Source organism: Micromys minutus (genome assembly GCF_963924665.1).
Source record: "Micromys minutus genome assembly, chromosome: 12".
NCBI lineage: Eukaryota > Metazoa > Chordata > Mammalia > Rodentia > Muridae > Micromys > Micromys minutus.
In genome coordinates this window covers 4,595,962-4,623,256 of record NC_137981.1, presented here as the reverse complement: position 1 = coordinate 4,623,256, position 27,295 = coordinate 4,595,962, and the positions used below count along the sequence as shown (strand labels likewise).

The window sequence follows — 27,295 nt, the reverse complement described above, 5'->3', positions numbered from 1 at the left end:
GTCCCCCCAGGAGCTCCATGGGCCCTCACTGGTACCAGGCCACTGTCCCCCCAGGAGCTCCATGGGCCCTCACTGGTACCAGGCCACTGTCCCCCCAGGAAGTACACTGACAATCAGGGCCTTCACAAGAAAAAGCTCAGGGGCTGGGAACATAGCTCAGTCGGTATGTAGCCCTCAGTGCTGCAAAAACAAGCCAGAAAAAGGAGTACACACCTGTAGCACTAGCAGTCCAGAGGCAGAGGCGGGAAGATCAGGAGTGCAGAGTCATTCTTGGCTACATAGTAACTTAGAGGCTAGCCTTGGCTTCGTGAAACTCTGTGGAAAGAAAAAGAAGGGAAGGGAAGGGAAGGGAAGGGAAGGGAAGGGAAGGGAAGGGAAGGGAAGGGAAGGGAAGGGAAGGGAAGGGAAGGGAAGGGAAGGGAAGGGAAGGGAAGGGAAACAATCCTTCATTGTTCAAATACCTCTAATGAGTATATGGCTCACTGCTACAAATACCCAGTTGCCATTCTAAAGCCCAGATGTGACCAACTAAACCATAGCTTCAAAATTCCTCAGCACAAACCCCATAGCTTCAGGACAATAAAACCACTTTTCAATGACAGTCAAGGCTCCAAGGCAGTGTGTCCCTTCCCTGGTGTACCATCATGTATCATAACTTGCTACCACAGCTCTAGGACCAGACATAAAATGTTTCCTGCTGAAGATACAGATTTGGTGTAGGTTCAGTGTCTTTGCGCTCACTGCTTTCTCAGCCTGGAGAGATCTGTCACCTCCCTTCCACTCAGCCAGTTCCCTCCCTATCCTTCAGAAGTTGACTTGAAGCATGTACACAAGGACTTAGCAGATAGCCTCTCTTCTCACCTTGGTTCTCTAGATTTCCACATGCAGACTCTTGCTTACCCTGGTGAATAGGCCTCTTCTAAACTTGGGATGGCATCTTACTGTTGATGGCTATAGCTTGCTACCATTTTTTTTTCTGTTGCTGATATTCATATTTTGATAATTAGTATTCATGCTAATAGCATTTATTGGGTCTTGACTATGCCAGATGTGCTGTTTCCTCTGAGTCAATAATTAAACATTTCATTAATGGCATTTAATTTATCATCCTTGTTTTGGAGAGTGAGATGCAGCCTACCCAAGATAGGCATGAATGCAGGGACTTTGCTGGACTCTCAACTGACGTCTCATGTCAGTAAGTCCTTATAGCAAAAACAAAATACCCACAGAAAGTACTTAGAGAAAGAAGAATCCATTTTCCCACACGACATCAGAGGTTTCCACCCTTAGAACACTGTTTTGAGTTTGAGTTGAGGCAGTAAGAGAAGTAAAATGGTAGAGAAGGCTGCTTACCTCATGCCATCCGGGAAGCAGAGGCAGGCAAGACGTGCTCAGGGACCTGTACCCTCTAACGATATGTCTTTGTTTCTTTGTCTGTTGCTATGATAAATCAATCCATCAAAGGCAACCTAAAAAGACAAAGGGTTTATTTTGGGTTGGACTTTCAAAGCAATGAAGCCTATCAGGGTGTGCAAGATGATACCATACGCAGTAAAGCCATGGTGAGAAGCAGGAAGCTGGGTGTTCACACTGCATTCACACTCAGGATGCAGAGAATGAACAGGAAGTAAAGCAAGGGCTGTAGCCTCAAGGCCTTCTCCTGGTGTTTCACTTTTCCACTTCCAGAAGATTCCACCACCCACAGACTGAAGAGCCCACAGAGGACATTCTCCATCCAGATTACATCACCCAATCACAGAGAACATTCTCCATCCAGACTACATCACCCAATCACAGAGGACATTCTCCATCCAGACTACATCACCCAATGACCTACTTTCTAAAAACAGGTCCTCCCTTCTCACAGTGAACCCAGCAATAACTTAATCAATAGATTAATTCATTAATGAATCAAAACCCTTATGATCCAATCACCCCTCAAAAGCCAAGAACCAAGCCTTGAATATTTCTAACTCTTTACACAGACATTTTTATATCCAAACCATAATAGGCCACATGAAATAACAGTCTGGCAATGGCTGAGGCAGTTACACCAGCAAAAAATTTAAGAATGCTCCCCAAGAAACTTATGTTTAAAAAGAATAATATTTAATATGTTAAAAGCATAATTAATTTCAAATAGTCATTAAGAACAAAGTGTCGAATATTTAGACAGCTACATTTTCTCTTCTGGCTGTGGGACTGGTGGAAGGCAGAGAGAGAGCGCAGAAGAAAGCCTTCTGCTGAAATTCTCTGCTCCAGGGAGAAGTAGCCCAGTTTGGATGTATAAAAAGAGGTCCTACTAGATGTAAAGCCAAGGGAAGATTCCCGGGGTGGAAACTGCTCTGTTTTTGCTCAGTTTTACTGAAATGTTTTGGGTCTTGTTTTTGGACACCTTTAAAGTGTGTAGTCAAGTCAGTCTGGTGACTATAAATAGTGTGCAGTTATGGATTTGGCTAAAGGTAGTGTGGGAGACTCTTGTGTTTTGAAATCTGCTTACTGTGGGAGTAAACATTACTAAGGTTTTAGAATTTACCTCTTTGGTAGACTCTGTCTCCTTTCAGTGGAAAATGGAGGCAGCCTGGAGTATTTACTTGCCTATTCAGTAACTATTACCTCCACATGAATATGCCTACTCATCTTGATTATGTTGTATTTTCTTTGAAACTTAATATTATAATTCAAGAAGCTAATGTTAGGCTGATTTTAACTTTTCCGAACTGTAGATTAACATTTGGTATATAGTAAGTCAATGTGCTTATCTCTGAAGAAATTCAAAAGACCCCCCTCCCCAAGCCCACACCTTAAATATTTTCATCCAAAGTAAAATACCATGAACAACTTTGAACTGAGCTTTCTTAGAAAATGGACCAGGCCGTTCAGATGACTTTTGGTTCTGGAATACAGTCAGTTGAGGCTCCATGCAGGGTCTCCAAACAGCTAAAGGTGCCAAGAACTCCTAAGTGATATCTTCACATTTCTACTATTTGTTCTCCTCAAAGCTGTCCATCATCTTCTGGGTGTTTTCTGCGCCAGTAGCACCCTCATCATAACTCGTTGGCACTGGCCCTGGCCTTCACTGCTCTTCCACTGAGCTTCCTCCCCAGATCCAAGCTCACTGGTTCCTAGACTGAGTTCTTCATTCAAAGGGAACGAAATGCGAACAGACTAGCGAGTGCAAACCAAAGTGATGACTTTCCTCCCTGGGCATGACGGGCTGCAGGCTAATGATGGTAATGTTGGCTGGAAAATGTCTGCAGAATGACGCTGAAGGAGCGAATGCATAGGAAGAGACACAGTCCATTGCAATGCCAAGGAATAGTCTCAATGCCCTGAGTTTTAATTGTGTGACTGGTTTCCCCTATATATAGTTGAATCTACCAAACATTGGATAAAATATGAAGAGTTTGCCTACCAGCCAGCTCTTGGCAAACTTAATTGATGCACCTCTGTCTATCTTTCCTTGAAGTTCACTGTTTATCTAGTACCAGCATCACATTGAGTTTTAGTGAGGATGTGCAGTTCAACCTATATCCTGAAGGTCAGTACCTATATGTGGTCTAATCAGAAATTGCTGGATATTGACCTATCTGTCATGGCCAGTCCAGTCTGTTCTTCCCCAGGATGGATGTGCAAGATGGATTGAGCACCACTAAGTGCAAGTTAGAGGCACCAACTAGAGCAAAGTTACATGAAAGCCAGGGTGAGTAAAAAGGACAAGAAGCACAGAGATGTTGGGTGAAAAGTAGCCAGACCTCTGGCAAGAGCTAGAACCAGAGACCATGAAAAGCCAGGACCTCCTGCTGCTGTCTCTACATCACCTTGGTTAGCCATTCTTCCACCATAAGGCAGCTCTCCTTGCTTTTCAAATATGATGGCTAGCTATTCCATAGCTTCTGAAATACATAAAAAAGAAACCAGTCAGCTGTCAACTACCTCTTCAGTCCCTTTCCTTCCCTTACCTCTTAGTCCTCCTACTTTCTTCAAACTCACAGTGCTCAGAATCAAGCATATGGTTGACCCAATTTTGCTCAGAGCTTACTCTGGTACAGTCAATTCTGCCTTAACATGGATGGAATCCTGACTGAAGTCCCTAGTACCTCATAAACAGGGCCTGGTGGTGCATGCCTCCAATCCCAAGGATTCAGGATGCTCTCCATGTGATATCTTGACACTGAAAAAATGATGGTATAGCCCATGCTGTTTCTGCTGTAAACATGGTCGCCATCAGATGTATCAATATTCAGCATGTGTGTGTCCTCTCTGCTTCAGACAGAAAGAAGGCAAGAATAAGTTAGCTTCCCACGCCATCCACAGCCTTAAAGTGTAAACCACCAATCCAGTCACACTAGCACCTAGGATGATCTGAGAAGGCAACTGCTCCAGAGCACAAGGCAGGCACGGCTTACCCAAGCACCACTAACGCTCCCTCAAAGGCTGAAGGCATAGATTTGAATATGTTTTAATCTCACAGAAAAGAGATCTTAATCCCTGTTGAAGCATTTTCCCAAATCCTCTCACAAAGATATTAAAGGGCCCCTAAAAATTTACCCAGAAATTAAATCTATATTATTTAAATTGTGTGATCAAAAGTTGGCTTTGGGACTTAAGCAGGCAGCCTGTGGCCATAGCTCAGCTGTGATATTTGTCAGTTCTTCTGGCTGTATTTTTGGTGTAAAACTCCACAACTGTGCAGCTGGTTATATAACACAAACAGTAGTTTTGTGGTATTAGCTGCCAGCAATGAGGCATAAACCACAAGTGGTTTCTCAAGCCATCATTTAAATGTGGAATTATGGGAATGGAGATGTTGCTCAGCTACATATCCAGGTCAAGGCCAGCTTGAGCTAAAAAATCTTTCCCAAAACAAAACATACAATCATTATATTTTTAGATCTCTAGTCTGTGAATAGCAAAGAATAATTACTATCTTATACCTGAACCATGTAATATAGAAATCATCAATAAGGAATAATACCCAAATATTTATCTGATAGAAAAGTTTGGTCTACACTTAGCTTTGCACCAAAGCTCTCCCATAAGAGGACTACGTGAAACTCCCAGTTTGCAAATTAACGTTACACTTGGCACTCACCTTGTGCAGCAACTCCAGTGTGTAGGACACAGCAGTGCAATCACATGGTTGCCTTGATAGATGCATATAGACAGATCTGATTGTTGCCTGTATCAGGCAGTGAAAACACCCATAAAGCAGGTCCCCTGAAGCCCTCTCAAGTGGAAGAAATCTAAGAAGGGAAGGGACCCCATCCCGATTACAACAGTTGGAAAAATGAGAACGATAAGGAAGGGTTGACCCAGGAAACTGTCTCTGACTCCAGAATGCTCCCAGCATCATACTGATGATGGTAAACTCCTGCCAAGATGGTCCTTCTCGTGGCTAATGTACCCACCCTTCCTTATTACTGCGCTTCTCCCCACTCTGCATGTTGACTAGGAAAGTGAAGAGCTTTTGCTGTGAAAGAGTCAGCTGCAAATAACCTGTGCTGACCAAATGTAAGCAAAAAGGGCACCACAGGGTGCTCATGTAGTGAGGTATCACCACAGCATCCCTTCCTCTCTCACTCTGCCGACCTCTGGAGCCAGGCTTCTGGGTTTTATACAAGCTCTAAGTATCACTGCCATAGTCTTCTTTCTCATTTGCTTCCTGAAATGAGAACCCTGTATATTTTATTTTATTTTCTATATCGAAAATATGACACCCAAGCTAGCAGTAAAACATCACAAAGCCAGCAAGCGTCAGCCCAGGACACAGAGCTGGTTCATTCTGTCACCCTATAAGGTTCCCTGATACCTTCTGTGTTGCCTGTGGATGTGTCTATAAATTCATGGTATCTAATGGGTGGCCTTTGTGTCCTGTGTCTCATGATCATTACTCCAGCTAACTCCCTCACTTCCCACTGATACCCACAGCACCTGAAACAGGGAGAAGGCCAGGAAGTATTGGAGGAATTGGACTAATCAGTTATAGGACTGTGGGTGAGCACCTCTGTCTACTACTTTTCCTTCCTCCTAATCCCCCTATGAGAATGTCATTTGAGCCTCTGGCTACTACTCTCTTTGAGGGAACATAGCCTTGCCAGATTCCACACACAACCCATTCCTTCTTCCTGGATAAGCATTCAAAACTTGGGTGAACAAGCCAATGGTTAGGGGTCTTATAGTACTTACAGGTGCTAATTTTTAAAAATGTTCCAATATTCCATTAATGTAGCTGGACATGATTAACCCTGGTGACTGTCTCCACTGAGCAATGCTGTCCAGCAAAAACAACAGTATGTGGCCAACAGAGATTTGCTTTGGAGGGCTCCATCTCACCCCACATGCGTCTGTCTTTCATAACGCAGTATGAATAAAGTTTTTGTCATTTTTCTGCCTGGAAGGAAGACAGTGGAGATGGGAAGCTACATTTTTCTTATTTGGGCACAACCTCGGCTTTGAAATGTGCTTGTAATGAGTCTGCCACTGAAAATTCCACTCAAGAATCACAGCCTAGACTGACAAAATGCTATTGCTTCTCAAGGCTCAAGTGCTCAGAGAAGGGAATAAATGGCTTTGTTTTCCCTTGCAGCTTTCAGCTTTATGGAGCTCTTTTTATGATGTCATTTGAAACTGTCCAACTTCTGGGAAGAGTGATCATTCTGTGGATTTTTCCAGGGCTCTGCTGCCGAGTTTGGTGGGAAATAACTCTGCAACAGAATCGTGAAGTCTAAAGCCATTCAATGGGTCTTCTTCAAACATGACAAGACAGTGGAGTTAAAGGCATCAAGTGGAGCTGGGAGGGTGGCACAGCGGCATTTCCTGTATAAATATGATGACACAGAGGCCACAGCCCATATAAAACAAAGTGGGGTAGAGCACGTCTATGATCTCATAGCAAGATGGGAGCCAGGGACAGGACTGCCTGCAAAAACTCATGGGCCAGCTAACCTAGCGTACATGCCAACAAATAACAAAGAGACCCCATTTCAAAAACCAGAAAGTAAAGACCAGCACCCAAAGTTGTCTTCAAAGCTCTACATGTGTGCCTGCACTCACATGAGCATGCATGTGTGCATATATACACACACACAGAAAGAGAATGAGAAATCATGCATCCAAACATATACATCATTGCACACACATATACATGTATATGTAAGTAGACATTATGCATGCAAATATATAAGACTATGTACATACAGAGACATCATCCATGAGCATATACATCATATGCACATAAACATGAACATACATTACCCATACACACACACACACACACACAAACACACACACACACACACACACACACACACACACCATAAGTGGCAATAGAGACCAGATTTGATGCACTCTCTCACTGATTAGCCAAAGGTAAACTATTACATAAATGCAATTTTTTCTTCTCCCCATCCTCTTGGCAAAGACAACAACTAGTAGTAAAATTGCATGATCCTATTTACTAACTTCTCTTTCAAATATCTCATGTATACTAATATTTGAGCTTTAAAATGAAGATAAAGACTTGGCCAGTTCTCTCATTCTTGTGACCCTAAGGCCAGTTCTCCCCACAGCCATGGGTATGGAGAGTCAAGGGAAAGGAGGACAACTCTCCCTCGTGTGTGTTACCTCACCTCAGACAAGAGTCAGGGTAGGCTTTCCTGAGCTCATATCTTCAGGCCAAGCTCACCCATAATCCCCATGACCAGGAAGCTCTACTGTACTGTTCAGGCAAGGTACAAGGCCTGCTCGCCCAAGTGCTGTAGCAAGTGAGGGGCAGGGACAGTCCTACTTTCATGACTCAAGGGCTATCTCTCCCACATCAACTGCAAGACATGGAAGAGCAGACCATGCATCTCACTTGGGCAGAAGGGTAGAGCTATCCCTGGTTGTAGGAGTTGCAGGTAACGCAGCCCTTAGGGCAGAAGAACTGGCTCTGCTTCCTGGTGGCAACACTGGAGAGACCAGCCAAGGCAGGACAAGATAGTTCATTCCAGTGGTGTGAGTTCAAGACTGATGACCAGATGACCAGCACTGATACCTCCCAGGACCAGATCCAGAGATTTCAATTGGCCCACTCCAACATCTACCCCATTGATGAACTGCTACAGTGCATGAAAGGCTGGTTCTACAAGATCTCCATGATAGAGGACATCAACAGAGTATCAGGAGGAGTCCCAGTGACGATCCAGTATTGATAGCATGACAGAAACCAGAGGCCTTGTGCCCAACAACTTATTGCAATAAGCACTGGCAAGAAGACAAGTGGGGACAAAAGAGTACGCTGTGAGATACACTATGACACACTGCAGCTTCCATAATGAGATTTCTTTCCTTTGTTAGAGAGGAAAGTTGCAAGGGTGGACAGCAGGTATAAGGGATAGGGAGATACGTGAAATTGGGGTATATGATGTGAGCTTCAAGAACCAATAAAAAACTTAAATAAAAATAAAGATAAAAGTGAAAAGTCAAAATGCCATACTTTAAACTCTTGCTGTTAAAGTTTTGCCATTTGGCAGTCTTTCTGTAATATGGGGACTGTTGAGAGCATGAGTCAATCTTCCTTTTCTCCTCTTCACTCTCCAGAAGGAATATGTTTAGAGAAAGTTTAAAGCACTGTGTGGACTATGTTTAGTTATCTGAATCTTCATGGGTTCATGGTTATCTGTATCTTCCACTGAAGGGGCAAAAACACCAATTGCTCTATTCTCAGCTAACCGAACCTCAAGGCAAACACTTCTTAATTGATCAGACCTTTAGTCAAATGTACCTCCTCTGTGTTCTCTCAGGAAGCATCCATATCTCTTGGGTATCTATTAGAATGTTTACTTTGATGCTTCAGCATACATCTTTCCCCCAATAACAGTGAAACCTTGGGGAAATGACTGTATCCTCCCACCAGAATCTTCGTAATGACAGCCACAGTGTTCACGGGTTTGTGTGTTTTCTAAGTGAGGATGGCTCAGCACTCAAGTCCCCAAGCCTTCGGGCTCTGCACCAACTTTGTCCCAGTTTGAAGGATTCCCCACTGACCCTTAGGAATGGGGAATCTCAAGTGCACGGGGAAGGTTTAGAGACATTAGGCTTTGGGGAGCCTCTCTCATTAACTCACCACAACTTCTGTCAATATCGTGACTGTTTCACTTCCAGCCTGCTGCTCACACATCTACCCACGGTCTATTTAGAAAGCTCCACACAGTGTGAGTTCTGCCCTTAAGCAGGAAGTGATTGAATTCAGAGGTTCTGGAAGGAACCAGAAGTCTGAGGTTGCTGCATAGGTTTGAGACCTTCATACTCATTCCCTTTGGGACAGCAGAGCCCCACGTTCTTCCAGAACTCAAGTGATGGTCCTCCGCCTTCCCTCACTGCTGAGTGGTAGCTACTTTAATATTTAGTATAGATTTTCTGATAAGTCATTGGCATAGTCACTCAATTCATGTGTTCTGAATGCTTACTAAGCGTTATACATTACAATGGATGTTAAGATTTTTCAGTGGGATGTCGAAACTTTATGACCCTTATTCATAGCCCAGAAGGAAGAACAGACACTAAGCCAATACATCTCATAAATGATTTGTTGATTATAGGTATGCTATCTTAGTCCATTCAGGCTGCTAAAAAAAAAAAAAAAAAAAAAAAAAAAAAGAAGAAGAAGAAAAAATTTGCTTTGCTTCTCATAGTTCCATAAGACTGGAAGATTAAGGTAAAAACAGTCCTTTTTTGGTCTCTACACAGCCATCTTTCCACAATGTCCACACATGGAAGAAAGAATAAATGCATTAGCTGTGGCCTCGTTGGAAGGCAACCATGCAGTTCATGAGGACTGCGTCTTTGAGGTCTCATAAACATTAACATCCTGAGAATGAGGCTTTATACGAGGTTTGAGAGGAACACAAACAGCTGGCCATTTCAATAAATGATGCCCAGAAAGTAAAAGGTAGGGGTGACCCAACTTGGAGATGTGTTGGAGTTGAATGTGACCAGGGAGTAAGAGAAAGGGGAACTGGCCCTGAGGAAACAACCCCTGGCTGAGGCTGGAGACTGGCTCAGCAATCGCTGGAGGAAATGCATCTGTTTAAATGCAGGCTCTGCACTCACATAAATAAAACATTTATCTAACTAGTGGTCAGGGGCAATTACTGAAAGAAAGAGGAGATCCCGGGTGTACTAGTTTCATTTCTTTTTCTGTGATAAAGTAACCTTGACAAGCAGCTTAAGGGAAAAAGCTTAGTTTGACTTCCTGTCCCAGATGGGAAGCATCCATCATGCCTGGAAGACATGGCAACAGGCAGAATCAGGAAGCTGGTTGATGACATCATATCTACATAAGGACACAGAGAGACAACAGCAAATAAGACCTCAAAGTCCATCTCCAGTGCCCTAGCTCCTCAAGCAAGCCTCCACCTCTTAATGGTTTCATATCCTTCTCAAGCAAAAGGACGCCAGCTAGGGAATCGAGTGCTCAAACACATGTCCCTATGGAGGACATTTCATACTTAAATCACAATACCGAGGAACTGATATCCAATAGGAGATGCTAAACCATGTGGGAATTAGAAAGTTAGTAGAAGCCAAGCTTGGTTTCCGTGATTCTGAACAGCTTTTCCTGCTTCTCTTCTGCTTTCTCCTTCCTGTATGCTTACCTCTAGAGCCCTCTCTTTAGCTCTCCTGCTCTATGGTTTGTCCTTTCTTTCACTCCTCTTTGGTTACTCATCAGATTGATTCAGTGTGGCAGTGCACACTCAGGGAAATGTTCATTTCGTTTCAGCTTCATTGATAATGACCCAATTCATTGCAATCTTGATGCTTCTCAATTCGGTTGCTTCAAACAGTGGATCTGCTTCATTGCTAGTCACTTATCAGCACTGGTTAGTTGAATTTAATTGGGCGTCCATGTAACTGACATCTTACTCCTTGACATGCAGAAGTATCAGACTAATCCATGTCTCGAGTGCTGTAGATCAAGGTCCATCCTAGCTATATGGAGATTCCTTCATCTCTTATAGACAACATATTTATTCTTCTCATAGATAATGTGATATGATGTCATGATCTAGTGAAGTTATAGGGGTATTGAGTGGAACCACATTGAGTTTGGAGCCAATTCAGATATATCAATTAATTTTCTTGTTTCTAGGTGCAAATATTTGACCAGAAGTAAGTTAAGGAAGGAAGGGATTCTATTGGTTCATACTTTGAGAGTGCAGTCCATTGGCAGCGAAGGCCCGGCTGTAGACAGTGTGAGGTGGCTGGTGGTATTGTGTCCAGTTAGGAAGCAGAGAGCAATGAAGGTTAATAGTCACTTTCTTTTATTCGGTCAGTCCCCAATACCAGTGGTGATATGTTTATAAAAAGATAAAGAGAGGAAGGACATTATCCTGGGACATTTCCAAGGCAATCGGTTCCTTGAGTTGTCTAAACCAATTTAAATTAAATTTGTCAATAACCTGTAAAATAGAAAGAAAACCAACCAGATTTGGCCTGCCGCTCACCCTATTAATTACAGGCTGTAGAGTAGGGTTTCCAAGAAATTTTCATGTTCCAACTTGGAAATGGCACTTTGATAAGGCACTCAGGAAACTTAGAGGTCCAAGTAGACAAGCAAATGGCATGACAAGAGTGTAGCCCTCTCTGCAGAACTGGATCAGGGAGAACAACAGCTGATTCTGAAGCACTGTGACTACTTTCCTAAAGAATTGTAATCATGTTTTCTTTACATTGTTAATGCTTCCGATTTTCCTTGAGGATGGTTAATTACTCTTCTTAGAAATAGCCACAGGCTATGGTTGAAACATCTCAAATGATCTACTTTTGAATTATTTATGTGAGAAAGTCTCTAACAATATTCAGAAATAGGGTGTGCTTTTCTTCCCATAACTTACAAATAAGTCCACTGAATTTGATAATGAAAGAGGAAAATGTTAGAACTGGGATTAGATTTGAAAACAAAACAAACAAACAAAAAATATCACCCATTTTTCTTTCCACAAATCCAATTTTCTAGAGAAAACCAGGGCAAAGAATGGAACTATATGGAGAGATGACTCAGTAGTTAAGAGCACTGACTGCTCTTCCAGAGGTCCTGAGTTCAAATCCCAGAAACCACATAGTGGCTTATAGCCATCTGTAATAGATCCAGTACCCTCTTCTGGTGTGTCTGAAGACAGTGACAGTGTACTCAAATACATAAAATAAATAAATCTTTTTCAAAAAAAGAAATAGAGCTATAATCAAATATTTTGCTCATCTTTTTATTAGACATCTGTGTCTGTGTTCCTACCTATGAAAAGATTATGACTAACTAGAAAAAGTTGTCTCTACATCTAGATAGAATGTTTTCCTAATACACTTCCATAAAATCAGGGCAAATTTGCTAGTGGTTGGTGTGGTCAAGTCTGTCTCTGGTGTGCAAACCTTTTATGTGTGTAAGATCTCTGATTGTACTTTGCACTTTTTTTTTTAACAAGGAACGCAAATTTCCTAAGTTTGTATCCAAAGAAATGGAAAACATGTACATTGAGGAGCTGAAGTCCTCTGTCAACCTGCTCATGGCCAACTTGGAGAGCATGCCAGTGTCCAAGGGTGGAGAGTTCAAGCTGCAAAAGCTGAAACGCAGTCACAATGCTTCCATCATCGACATGGGAGAGGAGAGTGAGAACCAGCTGTCCAAGTCGGATGTCCTGCTGTCCTTCTCCTTGGAGGTAAAAAGCACAAACCTCTGGAGTGTGCCGGTGTGGTAAGATAGCTAAGGAGACCCGTATGCTTAACACAGCCATCTTGTTTTCTCCCTTTGGTCCTAGGACAGTTAGTAAATTAACAGCTTCTAGTAGGGGTCAGCTAATTAGCAAATGTTCCATTCCCCTCTCCTGGAGCCCACCTTTCTCCTAAAGAAGTACAGTCTGAAGAGTCACCTGACATATGTAATTTTGAAATAATTTTCCCAATCTTAAGGCAGTACTCAAAGATTCTAGAAAGTCTTTTGGCAGTTTAGAAAGTGTATGTTTTAGAAGCCTCTAGACCACGCATTTGAGGGGTGTGGTCTGTAGCTGTTAGAAGGAGTTGTTTGGGTTTGGTTTGGGTTTTTCCTTTCCCCATTGTCTTTTATGATGCCTTTAGGTGCCTTTGTGAAGCCTTCTGTTCTGTTTTGTTTTGTTTTGTTTTGTTTTGTTTTGTTTTGTTTTGTTTTGTTTTGTTTTGTTGATCTCAGCCTCCATCGTAAGACCCAGGTTAATGCAAAGGTGTGCTCTGTGAGTAAATGCATTCCTCCATGGCTCTTCCCACATTCGTTCTCCATTTATTTCCCTTTGAATGTTGACTGTCCACCAACATCATACTTCACTGGGAAACTTGTTCAGACAGCTAAGTACTACTCGGTCCCATCTAACCCAAGTGTATAGGTGAATGGAGCCTACATTGGCACAGCTAGTTTAGAAATTAAGTTAGCTTTTTTTTTTTTTTCAAAAAGCTTAACATACAGCTCTGATGTTATCTAGCAATTCTATGCTCAAATACCAATCCAATAGAGCTAAAATTCACATGTCCACACACATGTGTTCAGAGAATAGTTAACAGCCTTAATCCTATACAATGGGCGAATGGCTGAGAAGAAAATGCAACATGTGTACATAGCGGAATGCTATGCATCAGGTGAAATGCACTCTGATGTGAATAAACCTCATTAATACACTACTTAGTGCAAGAACATGACTTCTTGCACAGGTGACATGATAGCATGACCCCACTCATACCAAACACTAATCTATAGAAGGCGAATCTATAGGATCGGGGAGCTTAGTATCATGTGATATAAGGTTGAAAGTAGAAATGGGCATAAGATGTATTGCTGTGGAGTGTGGCCTAAGGCAATTTCAGATGATTGCCTCACAGCTTGGAAAGCTTGGGAGAATCGTGCAGCCCCTAAAATATGCCTCAGGAAATCTGTGTGGAGGCAGGGCAGGCTGGAATGTACTTTAGCAAGCTGTTTGCTTTGCATTTGTGATGCTGAGGATTTAGCATAGGCTTTGCATTTTCTACCCCAACCCTCTACCCCTGGACCACTGTACTTCTAGTCTCTACATTTTATTCTGAGGGTCTCCCTCACTTGCCTTGGCTGGCTTTTAATTCACTCTGTGTCCCTTGTGGGCTTATAACTTGCAACCCTACAGATACTTATTACCAGCCTATTCCATTCAAGTTGGATTTAGGTACTTTTACATACACCACAGTTAAAGGACATCTTAAAACTTATAAATGGCCAATAACATTAAGAATCTATATAAACATACACACACATCTAACTGATATATAGATTCTTATTAAGTACCATGTGATATTTTGATACAGTTATATATATAAAACATTCAAGTCAAGCTATGCCACTTTATTCCCACAAACATTTATTATTGCTTTATGGTAAAACAAAATGTTCAAAATCTTTTTGTGTATGAGAGAGAGAGAGAGAGAACACTAAATCCCATAAAATTGTGTGATGATCTCGGATTTTGAGTGAGCAGGAGACATAATCATAATTTTGTATGTTTAATTAGTGTGTGGAAAGTATAACTTAGTCTTCTAGCCTGTGGTTAAAGATGCTGTGTCTTAACTGTGGGTAAGTCGTTCTTTTCTCCAATGAAGTCCATCTTCACATCACAATGTCAGAAGAGGTGGATCTCAATTAAATAAAGAACTCTTTGTGTGTGAAAAAAATCACCAGTGTAATCTCGGAGAAAGTTTATCTTTTTAAATTTAAGTACTGCCACCTGAGGTACTGAGTGTTGTTCCTTTGGTGCCTTCGGATTTGATGACAGCCAATTAAAGGTGGCAATTTATTTTCTAGCCTCTGGTCTCCCAGCAGATGGGAGGAGGGAAAAGCATTTTCTTGCCTTCCATGAAACTTTTAACTATGTAACTTTCTAATTCCTTGTTGGTTCCCAATGTTAAATAACTGGTTTCCTGGAACATGGGTGTAGGTGAGGCCACAGCGATGCTCTCTGCTTGCAGGATTCAAATGTGAACACAAGCACAGATTGCAGTGCCCCTGGGTCCCCACATCCTTTTTAATTGGAAAACTAAATGCACACTGTAGTAAAACCGCCAGCCAAAGCCTTCGCACCTCTATTCATGGATGTGTTTGGGGAGTGGAACACAGTGTGTGGAGGAGGGAGCAGGTGGGGAAAGACTATCCTAAGCATCAGGGCAGGCTACCATTCAAATTTGCATAGTGCTGCAAAATGTTTTTCACATAATCAGAGAAATGAATGGCTGGAAGAGACTGAGAGCAAGCTCAGCTTGTAACAAGATGGACCCATGGTGCTGTGGATGTGGGCCAGGGAGTGTAACCACAAAAAGCAACAAGTAGTTTTCAGAAGGCTGCTGCTCTGTGAGCCCTTCTTCACAAAGGGCCTTGGGGGTGTTTTTTGATGTGCAAATAGAGCCTGACACTTGCAAATGACACAGTTAATGAAAGCCGAGAATCTGATTAAAAGTGAGTCTATGTTGTTCTCCTTCCGAGGCATATTTCCCTTTCTTTTTGCATGTGGTTCTTCCCCAGTATGAAAACTTTTGGTTATGGACATTGCCTTTCTAAACTCAGGGATACATATCTTATCCCCACTTCACAGAAAGTCACTGAGATGAGGCCAAGGAGACAGCTCAGTGGGAAAAGTGTTTGCCACACAAGTGTTGTGACCAGAGGTCCCAATATTGAATATACAATATTAATAGACCTGCAGAAACCACGTGAACCAGAAGCTGTTGTGAGCATCTGAATCCATCACTCCTACAGTGATGTGGAAGGCAGGCAGGAGAATCCACAACAGCGACCAAAGGAGACCTGACCCTGAAGCTGTCCTCTGACTTCCGCATGGACATCTGCACATGCGTATCACACACTCTCTAGAAAGACAGAAAAGAATAAAAAGAAGACTCTACAGATTTGAAGAAACAAGGGAAACAAAAGTAGAAGGGACTTAAGTGTGAGATCATTTCCCAACCTCACACCTATTGGGCTCTCGAAATGTAGCCTGTGCACCAGCAGCAGCGTCACCATAGAAACCAGCACAGAGGAGGAGTCCTGGATTCAAGCCAACTAACTGAGGAGATAGATGCTCAGGAAGGGGAACCTAGTGGCTTCTGCTTTACAAGTGATCCCTATACACTCTGACTGAGAACCTATGGGCTATCACATAGCAAAATGAAGCCTTATACACCCCAAATATACTTCCTTGAATTGAAGACCCTAGAAGCATGTTTCTTTTCCTGTAGCCACTCCTTTCCCTTTGTAATGGCATTACCTGTTTTGTAGAAAAGAGTGAATCTCCCCAAATGCTACTCAGTGTAGTTCACTGACAGATCATTTTGTTCTGATGGTGAAGTTGTCCTCATATTTTCTCGTCCCCTTGCTCCTGTGGCAGAGCTGTCAGAATAGAAGGTGCCTGAATGGAGGTTAGGTTTGGGATAAGGAATCCCAGGATTTGTATGTGACTTTAGGCTAGCCTAGAGACTTAGAGCTCGAGATCTGTTTGAGTTTGGCACACAAAGCTCATCAGTAAAAGTGATATGCATAAAGTTGGCACATTTTATTCATTACTGTTCAGAGTGTCAGCATTTCTAAATCAAATTACTGATCATAATTCTGAATAAGACTTCTCTCTTCTAGCAGAAAAAGGCAGAGTATATGCTCATTAAACTGGGGACAGAGAAGTGGCAGGTTCCCCTGTGCTCTGCAGCTTAGTCCTTGCTGCTTCCTGCCTGATCTATAGCTCTAAAGCTGGGGCTTCACTGATGCTACCTCTGTATCTTAGGGCTTCACTGATGCTACCTCTGTATCTTAGGGCTTCACTGATGCTACCTCTGTATCTTAGGGCTCCACTGATGCTAGCTCTGTATCTTAGGGCTTCACTGATGCTAGCTCTGTATCTTAGGGCTCAACTGATGCTAGCTCTGTATAAGATACAAGATGTCTTGTCTTACTATCTAGGAAAAAGCTAATTCACATGCTGAGCTTCTACCAAGTGCTGACCCAAAAGCTAGAATATTCTTAAAGAAACTAGGAGAAAGATTTGGTTCCTATTTGGTTAACATGAAAAGAGTAGCCCAGTTCACCTTACCTGACTGACCCTGTGAGCAAATCTTGCTAAAGCTGATGGGATCATTGCAGAGCTAGACCTATAATCCAGGCTACTTAGTAGTAGTTCAAGGCCTGGACTATACAGAAAATGTAAGATCAGCCTGGGCAATTAAGTGAAACCCTGACCAGAGGGGGAGGGGAAGGAGGGAGGGAGGGAGGGAGGGAGAACGAAAACAAGGGAAAAGGAAGGGAAATGGGGAGAGGAAGAAAGAAGAGAAACATGGAAAGAAATAGAGAGAGATAAAAAAGGAAAGGGGGCATAAGAAAGAAGGGATGGAGAGAAGGGAGGAAAGGAAGATGAAGAGTGTATGTACCTCAGGTGAGATGCTTGCTTAGCAGAGTAAGGCTCTACACAGTCCTCACCTCTACAGAATGAGGGAATGAGCCACATTGTTCCTCTCAACAGCAGTCTGCTACATCGTAAGCACCTCCATCCCTAGAAGGTCCTCCTGGGTCATTAATAAAGTCTGGTGGAAGCCACGCACACCCTTGGCTTTCACCAGGACTTCTGTTTCTCTTCCTGCAGGTGATACTGCCCCTGTCATTAGTACTCAACCTATTTTATGTGATTCTATTTCAGGTGGTGATCATGGAAGTCCAAGGCCTTAAGTCCTTGGCTCCAAATCGAATCGTGTACTGCACAATGGAGGTGGAGGGTGGAGAGAAACTTCAGACTGATCAAGCAGAGGCTTCTAAGCCAACGTGAGTAGAGTTTCTCTGTGGTTTAGTGCACAGAGATTGTCGATATTAATTTTGTTTGTGCCAACTTCAAAAGAAAGGTTTTCCCAGAAGAACCTAGAAGACCCATACTGTTTTTATAATACAAGGTTACTTGACTCCATTTTAAAAAGCAGAATACCATGTAGCCCAGGCTGGCCTCCAACTCACTATGTAGCCAAGGATGTCCTTGACTTTATGACCCTCCTGCTTTCACTTCACAAGTGCTGGGACCTCAGGAGTATGCTACCATACCTGGTCTATGAAGTACCAGGGGTCAAACTCAGAACTTCATACATATGAGGCAGGCAGTCTGCCAACGCGGATGCATCTACAGCCTTGACATCAGTTTTACTTGGCAGCTATGACAAGAATCTAAGTTCCTTCAAAGCTACCCTGGGGAGCTGAAGCAACAGTCCCATTTGTACAGCAGAGGGAAAAATGTTCACTTCTGTGAACTGACATCACTCCCAGTTTAGTGGGAACACCAGGGAAGCAGTCACAAGTGTGTATTCATAAAAGCAGTCTGCCTGTACTTTCTACATCTTTAGGCTGAACCAACTGTGGGTTGAAACTTTTTGACATAACAGGAGGGGGGAGACTGGTCAGGCATTGGCATTGCCTTTAATCCCAGCACTTGCAGGCAGATCTCAAGGACAGATCTCAAGGACAGCCTGGTCTACATAGCAAGCACAGCCAGTTGCAGGAGAAGCAGCTTAAATAGAGGAAGCTTGTCTCAATAAAACAAAGACCAAAACCCAACAAACAAAAGCATTAGTGTACGGGCACGGATTGTGTAGAGTTCTTATTACTCTCTTAACTCTTCAACTCTTTCTACAGTAGGTACCTGTGACTTACAGATGGTTCAGAGTCTACAAAAGGATGTACATGTGTTATTATTTGGTACTTTGTGATTTGATATAAGAACTCGAGCATCAGTGCGTATCCATGATGGGTAGAGTAGGTCACAACCATATCCTATAATTACTTGGAGACAAATATAGCGATAAATAAAGGGAAAGGTGGCTTGAGATGAGAGATCAGGAAGACATGAACCAGCTCCTGAATAGGCCTTTCTTGGAATATGGGAGATGTCTGTCGTAACATTATGAAGCACTCATGGAAGTGAAGAGCTCATGAATGGTGCTGTGGTTAGCAACGGCCTGTGGCAAAGAGGAACATGTAGAAGACTCCAGTGGATCTGGAGTTAGGGGCACAAGGAGTTTCCTAAGTTGGATGAGAGAACAGGTAGTAATACAAGGACACTGGAGATGTGCTTGGGCAGCACTGTGTGGTTGCTGTAGAAGAACCCAAGGTGGGGCAGTTCCTTACTGGATCAATGGCTGACAGCAGTGAAGGGTCATCTATTTGGAAGACTAGGCTTCCCAAGCCTCGCAGAGCAATGAGACCACACTGCTCACTTCCCAAGCACTGCCCCCATTCTTTCTTTCTCAATCGCCCACGATGCCCACATAGTAGAATGAGCATCTTCATCTTCATGGCTGGCATTAGTCCATAACAGTCGTCAGAAGGTAACCCTCCCCCACTCCTCCCCAGAGCATTAGGAGCTGTTTGGCAGAATGTGAATAACTCACCAGGGTGTTCAAATAAAATAGTTCAAAGGAAGCACTGAATGTTGCTCAGGCTGAAGGGCAGAGGGTATTGTGTGCTTTCAAGTGGTTCTTTGTATGACTAGGCAAAGCCTCAGATGCCCAGAAGTCTGGTGTGTGTGTGTGTGTGTGTGTGTGTGTGTGTGTGTGTGTGTGTGTGTGTGTAATAACCATTCTAGAGGGAACGGTGGCCAATGGGACTTGCTACATGCTATCCCTTGCCCCACCCCAGCATATTCTTCCTTTTAAATCTTTGTTTCACAATGAAGATACTACAGTTCCTTTTTACTGTCACTGAGGAGAGCCTGGCTGGCATTTCCTCAGGTGGCCCAATCTTTATCAATGCCACTGTGCTGTTCTGCTTATAGGAGCTTTTTCACTGTATGTGTTATGTGGCAGGGGCTGATGTTGGGGACATCGAGTGACTAGGAACACTGTAGTGCTTTTAAAAAGTCAAACTTTTTAAAGGAATGACTCTTTATGGTGCTGCAAGATAGGAAAAAAAGAAATCTCTGCCTTTTCCCACCTGCTGATTCATGGAGGATATTTTACCTTGGTAACTCATGTCATTTCACTAGGCAAGAGAAGGTTAATGATGAATAGACTTTTATGACCTTGGGAATATTGAGTACAAAATGTTATGGTAGTGTTAGGATATGCCTAAAATAACTATCTGATCACATTTTTAGAGATTATGGCATCGGTACACATAAACCCCTCATGTCAAAATCTGCTTTTGTAGTCAAAGGATGCTCTGTGAGTCTTTCATGGGAGAATATGATGAAAGCATCACAGAGGCTATGCTAATTTCTTTAATACACACATAATCAAGCTCAAGTCTGACAAACTGCTAGGAATTACCTAGTGTGGTGTGTTGAGGATTTCAAGATAAATGTATATCCAGAAAGAAGAGATTTTCGTGATCAACTTGTAATGTCTGCCATGGGAAAAAAAGGGGCGTGATGCTCTGAGTCAGCCATACTTGCAGTATATATCGAGTCTAAGATCTCTCAACACTCAAGTTACTTCCTGTCTCTTTCTTTAGTCCTTTGATGTACCTCCTTTTCATCCTCCCCTCAGCCTCTTCTAAATGCACAGAGCTCTTCTTTACCTTGTTCCACATCACAGTTCAAGGCTGACAGCTTTCCTCTGCTTTTGTCTACCTTTACCTAGAAAAGAGAAATGACCTGTTTGCAGGCTCTGCAGTCTCCCTGACTCTTTCATTGAGACTTACTGGGAGTCTCCTTCATCATTTCTTTCCTTTGAAGCTTTTATTTCCACTTTTTCTCCTCCCCCTCATTTATCCTTACAATTTTCCCACTGCGGATCTCTGTATTATTTCTGGCATTTGATTTTAGAAATCCTAAAGGATATCTCCCATTAGCTAGTAACCCTGCCTAGGGTAGCCCATTCCTGCAAGAGCTGTTTACGTCTTGTTTTTTTACATTCTGCTGTTGCTTGTGTCTCATTTACATGTTCCCAAACCACAATCCTAATCAAGCCTGTCCTGTTACTCACAATCTACCTTTGCAGTCACTACAGATCACCAGTGACTGCCCAGTGCATCTTTCTCATCATACGTCTACAAGGAATTCATTTCTTGCCCTTTTTTAAAAACCAAGTCTAGTTACTAATGCAGAGGATTTCACATAACTCAGTTTACCCAACAATGTGTTCTCTGCATATTATACCAAGAAGAACAGAGGCAGGGACGGTAACAGCATAGTTAAGTCTGTTTGGGAAACTGGAGACATTACATCTCTTGGTAAAGTACTCATGGTTCATAAACAGTGGCAAGTAAACCTATATAGCATTTTTATCATTTTATTGAATATCTCTGTATTTATATTTCAAATGTTATCCCCTTTCCTCCCACTCCCACTTACCTCCCTCTCCCCTTGCTTTCATGACGATGCTCCCTCTCCCAACCACCAACTCCCACCTCAGCACCTTAGCATTCCATTCCCCTACACTGGAAAAATGAACCCTCACTGGACCAAAGGTCTCTCCTCCCACTGATGCCAGACAGTGCTATCCTCTGCTACATATGCAACTGGAGCCATGGGTCTCTCCACGTGTGCTCAGTGGTTGGTGTTTTAGTTTTTTAGAGCTCTGGAGGGTTTGGTTGGTTGATAATGTTGTTCTTCCCATGGGGTTGCAAACCCTTTCTAGCTTCCCCATTGGGGTTCCTGTGCTCAGTTCGATAGTTAACTGCAAGCATCTTCATCTGTATCAATATGGCTCTGGCAGAGCCTCTGAGGAGGAATTCATATCAAGCTCCGGATGTCAAAAAAATAAGCACTTTTTGACATCGGCAATAGTGACTGGATTTGGTGGCTGCATATGGAGTAGATCTCCAGGTGAGGCAGTCTCTGGATGATCTTTTCTTCAGTCCCTGCTCCTCTATTTGTCCCTTTATTTCCTCCTGTGAATATGTTGTTCTCCCTTCTAAGAAGGACTGAGGCATCCACCTTCTGGCATTCCTTCTTTTTGAGCTTCATAAGGTCTATGAATGGTTTCTTTGGTATTCTGAAGTTTCTATAGCAGTTTTTAAAGTTAAATTATGTTCCAAACTTATTTGAACTGATACCTTTGAACAGTCATTGGAAACCCTGGTCTATACTGCTCAGAGAGTAATCAGGATTCAGCTCTCCCCTACTTCTTTTTTCCAACTGTATCTCCTCCTCTGCAACCAGAGCACCTTTCACATCTTAGCAAGGCCATATTGGACCAGTTTCATATCCTAAGTTTCCCATGTCCATGAGATGAGTGTATTTCAGGACATACGAAAGTGTTTTTCAGTCTTATTGTTAAGAGTATGGTAAGGTGACCGTTTACACTCAGAACTGACTTGTGGCCCCTGCTTACTCTTCCTTTTATTCATCTACTTGCTACATGGCATTAGTCTCTTTTCAATGGCACCTTGTCTGCTAAGACAGTATTTCAAAACAAGAGAAGGAAGAGTGGTAGCTTCCTATACCATTTTTCTTCTGTGAAAAATATTCTAAGTCCCAATAGCACAAGACAAAGAGTTAAGCTCTCATGACCAAGTCATGCAAAGATGGAGAGGTCTGCTGAGTCACACCCACAGGCCCACAGTGAGGCTTCTTACAAAGACAGGGAGTTCTGCTGAGTCATGCCCGAAGTGAGATTACTACAAACACTGGGAGTTCTGTTGAGTCACACCCACAGGCCCACAATGAGCCTACTACAAAGACAGGGAGTTCTGCTAAATCATGCCCACAGTGAGCCTCATACAGAGATGAAAGTTCTGCTGAGTCACACCACTTACTTCCATTGTTTGCCTCAGGAATCATTTCTCCACATAGTACTTCCCTTCTCATTTTAACCAGATATTTTGTCACTGGAACCTTGGAATGGCTTGAGTATCTTTCCTCCGTGGCTTGACTCAAATGTGAAGCAGAAAGTATGGAGGGGTGAATATCTGCCCTTCCTCCATTGACTCTTTCCTGTCCAGGTGGTGTTGACATTACAATGGTAAAGTGCATATACCCAGCTTTGAGAATTTGTGCAGAGGTCTTGATCAAAGGCATCAGTGGTGAGCAGGAGAACAGTGTGAAAGACACCCGCAAAGGGGAGACCCTCAGTCAAGTCTCAGGATAACCCCCAAGAACTCAACGAGAGACCGTCCTTGCTGCAATTACACGAGGTTTTTTAATGAAACAGTGCACTGGGGTCGAGACTCATATCCCATGCAGGGGTGGAGGAGTCTGACCCCAAGGTTGGAAGAGGGGGTTTTTTAATGAAAAAACCACAACCAAGAGGGGGGAGAGTACATCATTGGAGAATACCAAAAGTACCAGTGAAGAATCATAAGGGAAATACCTGGTTTCTCAAGATTGCCTATAAAGTGAAAATTACCAGTGAAGAATTGCGAGGGGGAACATCCAGTTTCTCAAGATTATTTATGATGTGTTATTTGACTTTTATGTTTTTTATAGTCAGTCAGTTTCTGAAACAGAGTCACCCTGACCTTAGGGCCATAAATTCTTTTATGGTCAGCCAGTTCCTAGAATAGAAGGATAGTATTACAGAACTGGCTAGCCTACATTTTTGGCTCTACTCTACCTGCTAGGGGTCTTCTACTTTACCTGTTAGGGGGTCAGGCTTTATCCTGTTCTTTCATTAGTGTATAAGACAATATCAGATTTTAATCTATACCCCTAAGGGAACAAACAAACTGCCTCAGTGGACTGGTACGTGCACAGGTCACTTAGATCCTGGATGACAGCCCTTGAATTGCAGAATGTTTACACTACTATCCAAAGAATTAAAAAGGAAAAGTCAGAGTCACAGGAACCACATTCTAGGAAGAAGAAAGAGAAATGGCAAAGGCTTTTCGAGAAGAAGAGATTAGCAGGAAAACAACATCACCAGGTATTAGCCAGTAAGCATCTCTAAGGAAAGCCCAAAGAACATAGCAGGGCCAGACATGGTGTGACCTTCTGAGCCATAGAAGGGTTTATTCCAAGGCTCTGGAGAAGGCTTAGAGAGATTTTGGGCTAGGGAGCAGATAATTGGATTGCTATCTTAAAACTGAGAACATATAAAAAATCAGAGTAAACCTAGAATCTCAGCTATGTTGGTTTGCAAATACATAGTAAGCACATTCTGCTGGAGGCACTGGTGTTAGAGTGAGGAGTCCCAATGCTACCAACTTTGTTAGGATCACAGTTTGTATCCTGGCAGCATTAGCAAGGTCTGCTTAGCCACCTGTTCTCAGCAAGGCAATCATATAGGAAAAAGCAGAAGGAAAAAAAGATTTATTCAATGTGGTCACATGGGCAAGAGGGACAAAGAGACCCAGTGACCCATATGTCTATTTTTTAATTCCTGACCTGAGAGTCAGAGATATGTGTAACTAAAGATTCTTGGTGAATTTCTGTGTTCCAGTCTCTGCAAGATAGTCTGACATGTCAGAATTGTATGAACTGTCTTCTTTCCTGGAAAACAAGCCTCCTTGTCTGGTTGGAACTTGTCTTTACCTTTTCCTTCTTCCAGCATCAGATTCCTCCCAAAATTCCAATTTCCTAGGGACCATTGCTTCAGTGACCTGATGGCTGGAAAGTGTAAACATTTCTAGAATTTATCACATCTACCAAGGTGGGTACAATAGAGTTCACCTTGAGTTTGTAGAGCCATCCAGCAAAGCAAAAAAGAAAACATGTTTTGGGATAGAATGACCAATTGCCCAGATACCATTGCAGCTTTTAAGGACTTGAGAGCCACACATGGAAAAAGAGACAAGGTCTCCCTGAAAGCAGCTTCTTCCATCCCCCAAACCCACACAGTCCTGAAGACATCTAGTGGGAGCTGAGATACCATTTCTCTTGTTTTTTCTTTCAGAGATAAAGCTTAAGGTGTTTGTTTGTTTGTTTGGGGTTAATTAAATCACAGAGGGCAAAAGACAACACTGACCTAGAAAAATTCACTCTGCCAGAATCCCAGAAGACATGTGTGTTCAGAATCAGCTAAATGATAAGCACCACTGAGGATGCTCAGAGACTGACCTGTATCTCAAGCCAGAGGCCCAGAGGTTTATGGAAGAACAGCTTGTATGTTAGCTGGAAGAGCAAGGTTAGCTATCTGGGAAACAACCAACAACACTAGAGATGGACAGAGAACTGTGTGTGGAGAACAGGCTTTCCACAGGAGACTAGGTTCTACCTCTGATTTTGTCACCAATTACCCAGCCTGTCATCAGTTGGACACCACACCTCCCACCTTCCCCAATTCCCAATCAGTAGTATTTCAGATCTCTTCCATCTCAGCTGCTCTGCAATTCTCTCATACAGTTGGGAAGGGAGCCACAAAAAAAGGGAGGTGGGGGGAGGGGGAGAAGAAGATGGAGAGGGAGAGGGGGAGAGAGAGAGGGAGGGAGAGGGTGAGAGCGTAAGGCAGAGTTAATAGGACCTGCAGTTAAGATTGAATGATAGAGAAGTAACTGGATGTGGTCATCAGATGTTGAAATCCCTTCTGAATGTTAAAAAAAAAAAGTAAACTTCAGTGACATGAACACATTCATCATGAGTAGATGAAAAACTAAGGACATGCTTTGTAAGTTTTTTTTATTCAATAATCAGGAACACCATAAAAAGGCATGTTGTAAAGTTATTTAATATAATATGGAGATTCAGACCACACATTCTAACCCAGTGTTTCTCCACCTTGTGAATCCTACAACCCTTTAATATAGTCTCTTATGTTGTGGTGACCCAAAACCATAAAATTATTTTTGTTACTACTTCATAACTATAATTTTGATACTGCTATGAATCATAATGTGATTATCTGTACTTTCTGATGCTTTTAGGTGACCCTGAAAGGAGACAAGGCTCACAGATTGAGAACTACCACTCTAGCCCTTCATTAGTAATAACACAAGAAATACTTGTTGTAGATTCAACAGTGACCATCATGGACAAGAACACATAGTGAGAAGTCACAGAGCCACATTCCTGGCTCAGCTATGTGACCATGGGCCCACATCCTTCCTCTTTGTGCCTTGCTTCCTACACTCGTGAAAATTAATTACTATTCTTAAACCTCTGGAAATTTCACAGAAGTAATTTTGCTATTACAATATTGGCTTTAATAATGTTCAAGGGAGGAAGGGGAGATAGGAATAAAAGTTGGCCTAGGTCTAAAGTCATAATTATTAACTTTGACTTAGTCCACTCTACTGACTAGGTGCCAGGCTAGGAACTATAAGATAGTGCTATACCCATTTATTGATGACAATACTAAGATCAACTGACATTCATTAAATGGGTTAATCAAAATGTCACTGATAATAAACTCCTGAGCCAAAACCCAAGCAGGAAAATAGTACTTTTCACTATCTTGTTACCTTGTCTTCCTAAAAAGCCAGGGAAGGAAGGTTTTTTAATAGGATTGGGCATTTGGGAACCTTTCCACGAATTCAGCTGATTTGTGGGGTGAAACATTGCTGGTGTTTAGAAAGCAATGGTCGTGCTATCACTCACACAGCACAGGTACTCCAGGTCAGGGCATCCTGCAGGTGTAACTCAGCACGTGAGCACCAATACCATCCCAGTCTCCAGAGATGGGCCAGGGAACTGTAAGGCCCACAGAAATCCCTGGGAAAGCTCTAAATATGTTGTGGCCCACCTTTGTGTAAACCATTACAGTCATGGATGTTCTACCAAGGCTTTAAAACTACTGTCAGATACAAAGTTAGTAGGTGGCATATGATCAACAGATAGACCTAACCCTACGTTTTACCTTTGCCATTCACCAGCTGGGTAACCTTAAGCAAGTAGACATTCCTCTCTTCTCTTCAATTTCTCCATACTTGATAGGAGGGCAACCTGCCTGTGGGACTGTTGAAAACTCTCAGGCTGTCAAAGGTGGAGGCATCAGCAGTATTTTGCAGCCTCTCAGGGAGTAGTGTTAATAATGGCCAAAATCCCTCTATGGTCTCAATAAGCACCACAGTATTATATTAAATCAGTGGGCTGGGGGGATGAGCTCCACTGGTAAAGTACATGCTGCAAAAACCTGAGTTCATTTCCCAAAATCCATGTAAAAAGTGGGCACAGATCACCAAATGTGATCTCAGAGCTGGGAAGGTAATTAAAGGTATTTTCCCAGAGCTCTGGCCTAAGTGACAAGAGTTAGGTCCCATTGAGACAGCCTGTCCCAAAAAGCAACATGGAGGCTCTTAACCACACCTGAGATTGATCTCTGACCTCCACACCCATGCACAACCATGAATGTATGTGTGTGCACATGTGCATATACACACACATACACACATGAAAACATACCCCCAAGAACATGTGCACACACAAGAATCTAG

At 42.7% G+C, this 27,295-nt stretch overlaps 1 protein-coding gene across 16 annotated transcripts in view; it reads left to right on the top strand.

The window, feature by feature from the left end:
- The window catches only part of CADPS (calcium dependent secretion activator), a 431,306-nt gene that overhangs the window by 193,244 nt on the left and 210,767 nt on the right, over nucleotides 1–27,295 (top strand). For all 16 annotated transcript variants that reach the window (XM_080926838.1, XM_080926837.1, XM_080926846.1 and 13 more), the window contains exons 5-6: nucleotides 12,465–12,698; nucleotides 17,706–17,827. In XM_080926838.1, coding sequence (XP_080782964.1) covers nucleotides 12,465–12,698; nucleotides 17,706–17,827 — 356 coding nt within the window. The remainder of the gene's footprint in view (nucleotides 1–12,464; nucleotides 12,699–17,705; nucleotides 17,828–27,295) is intronic.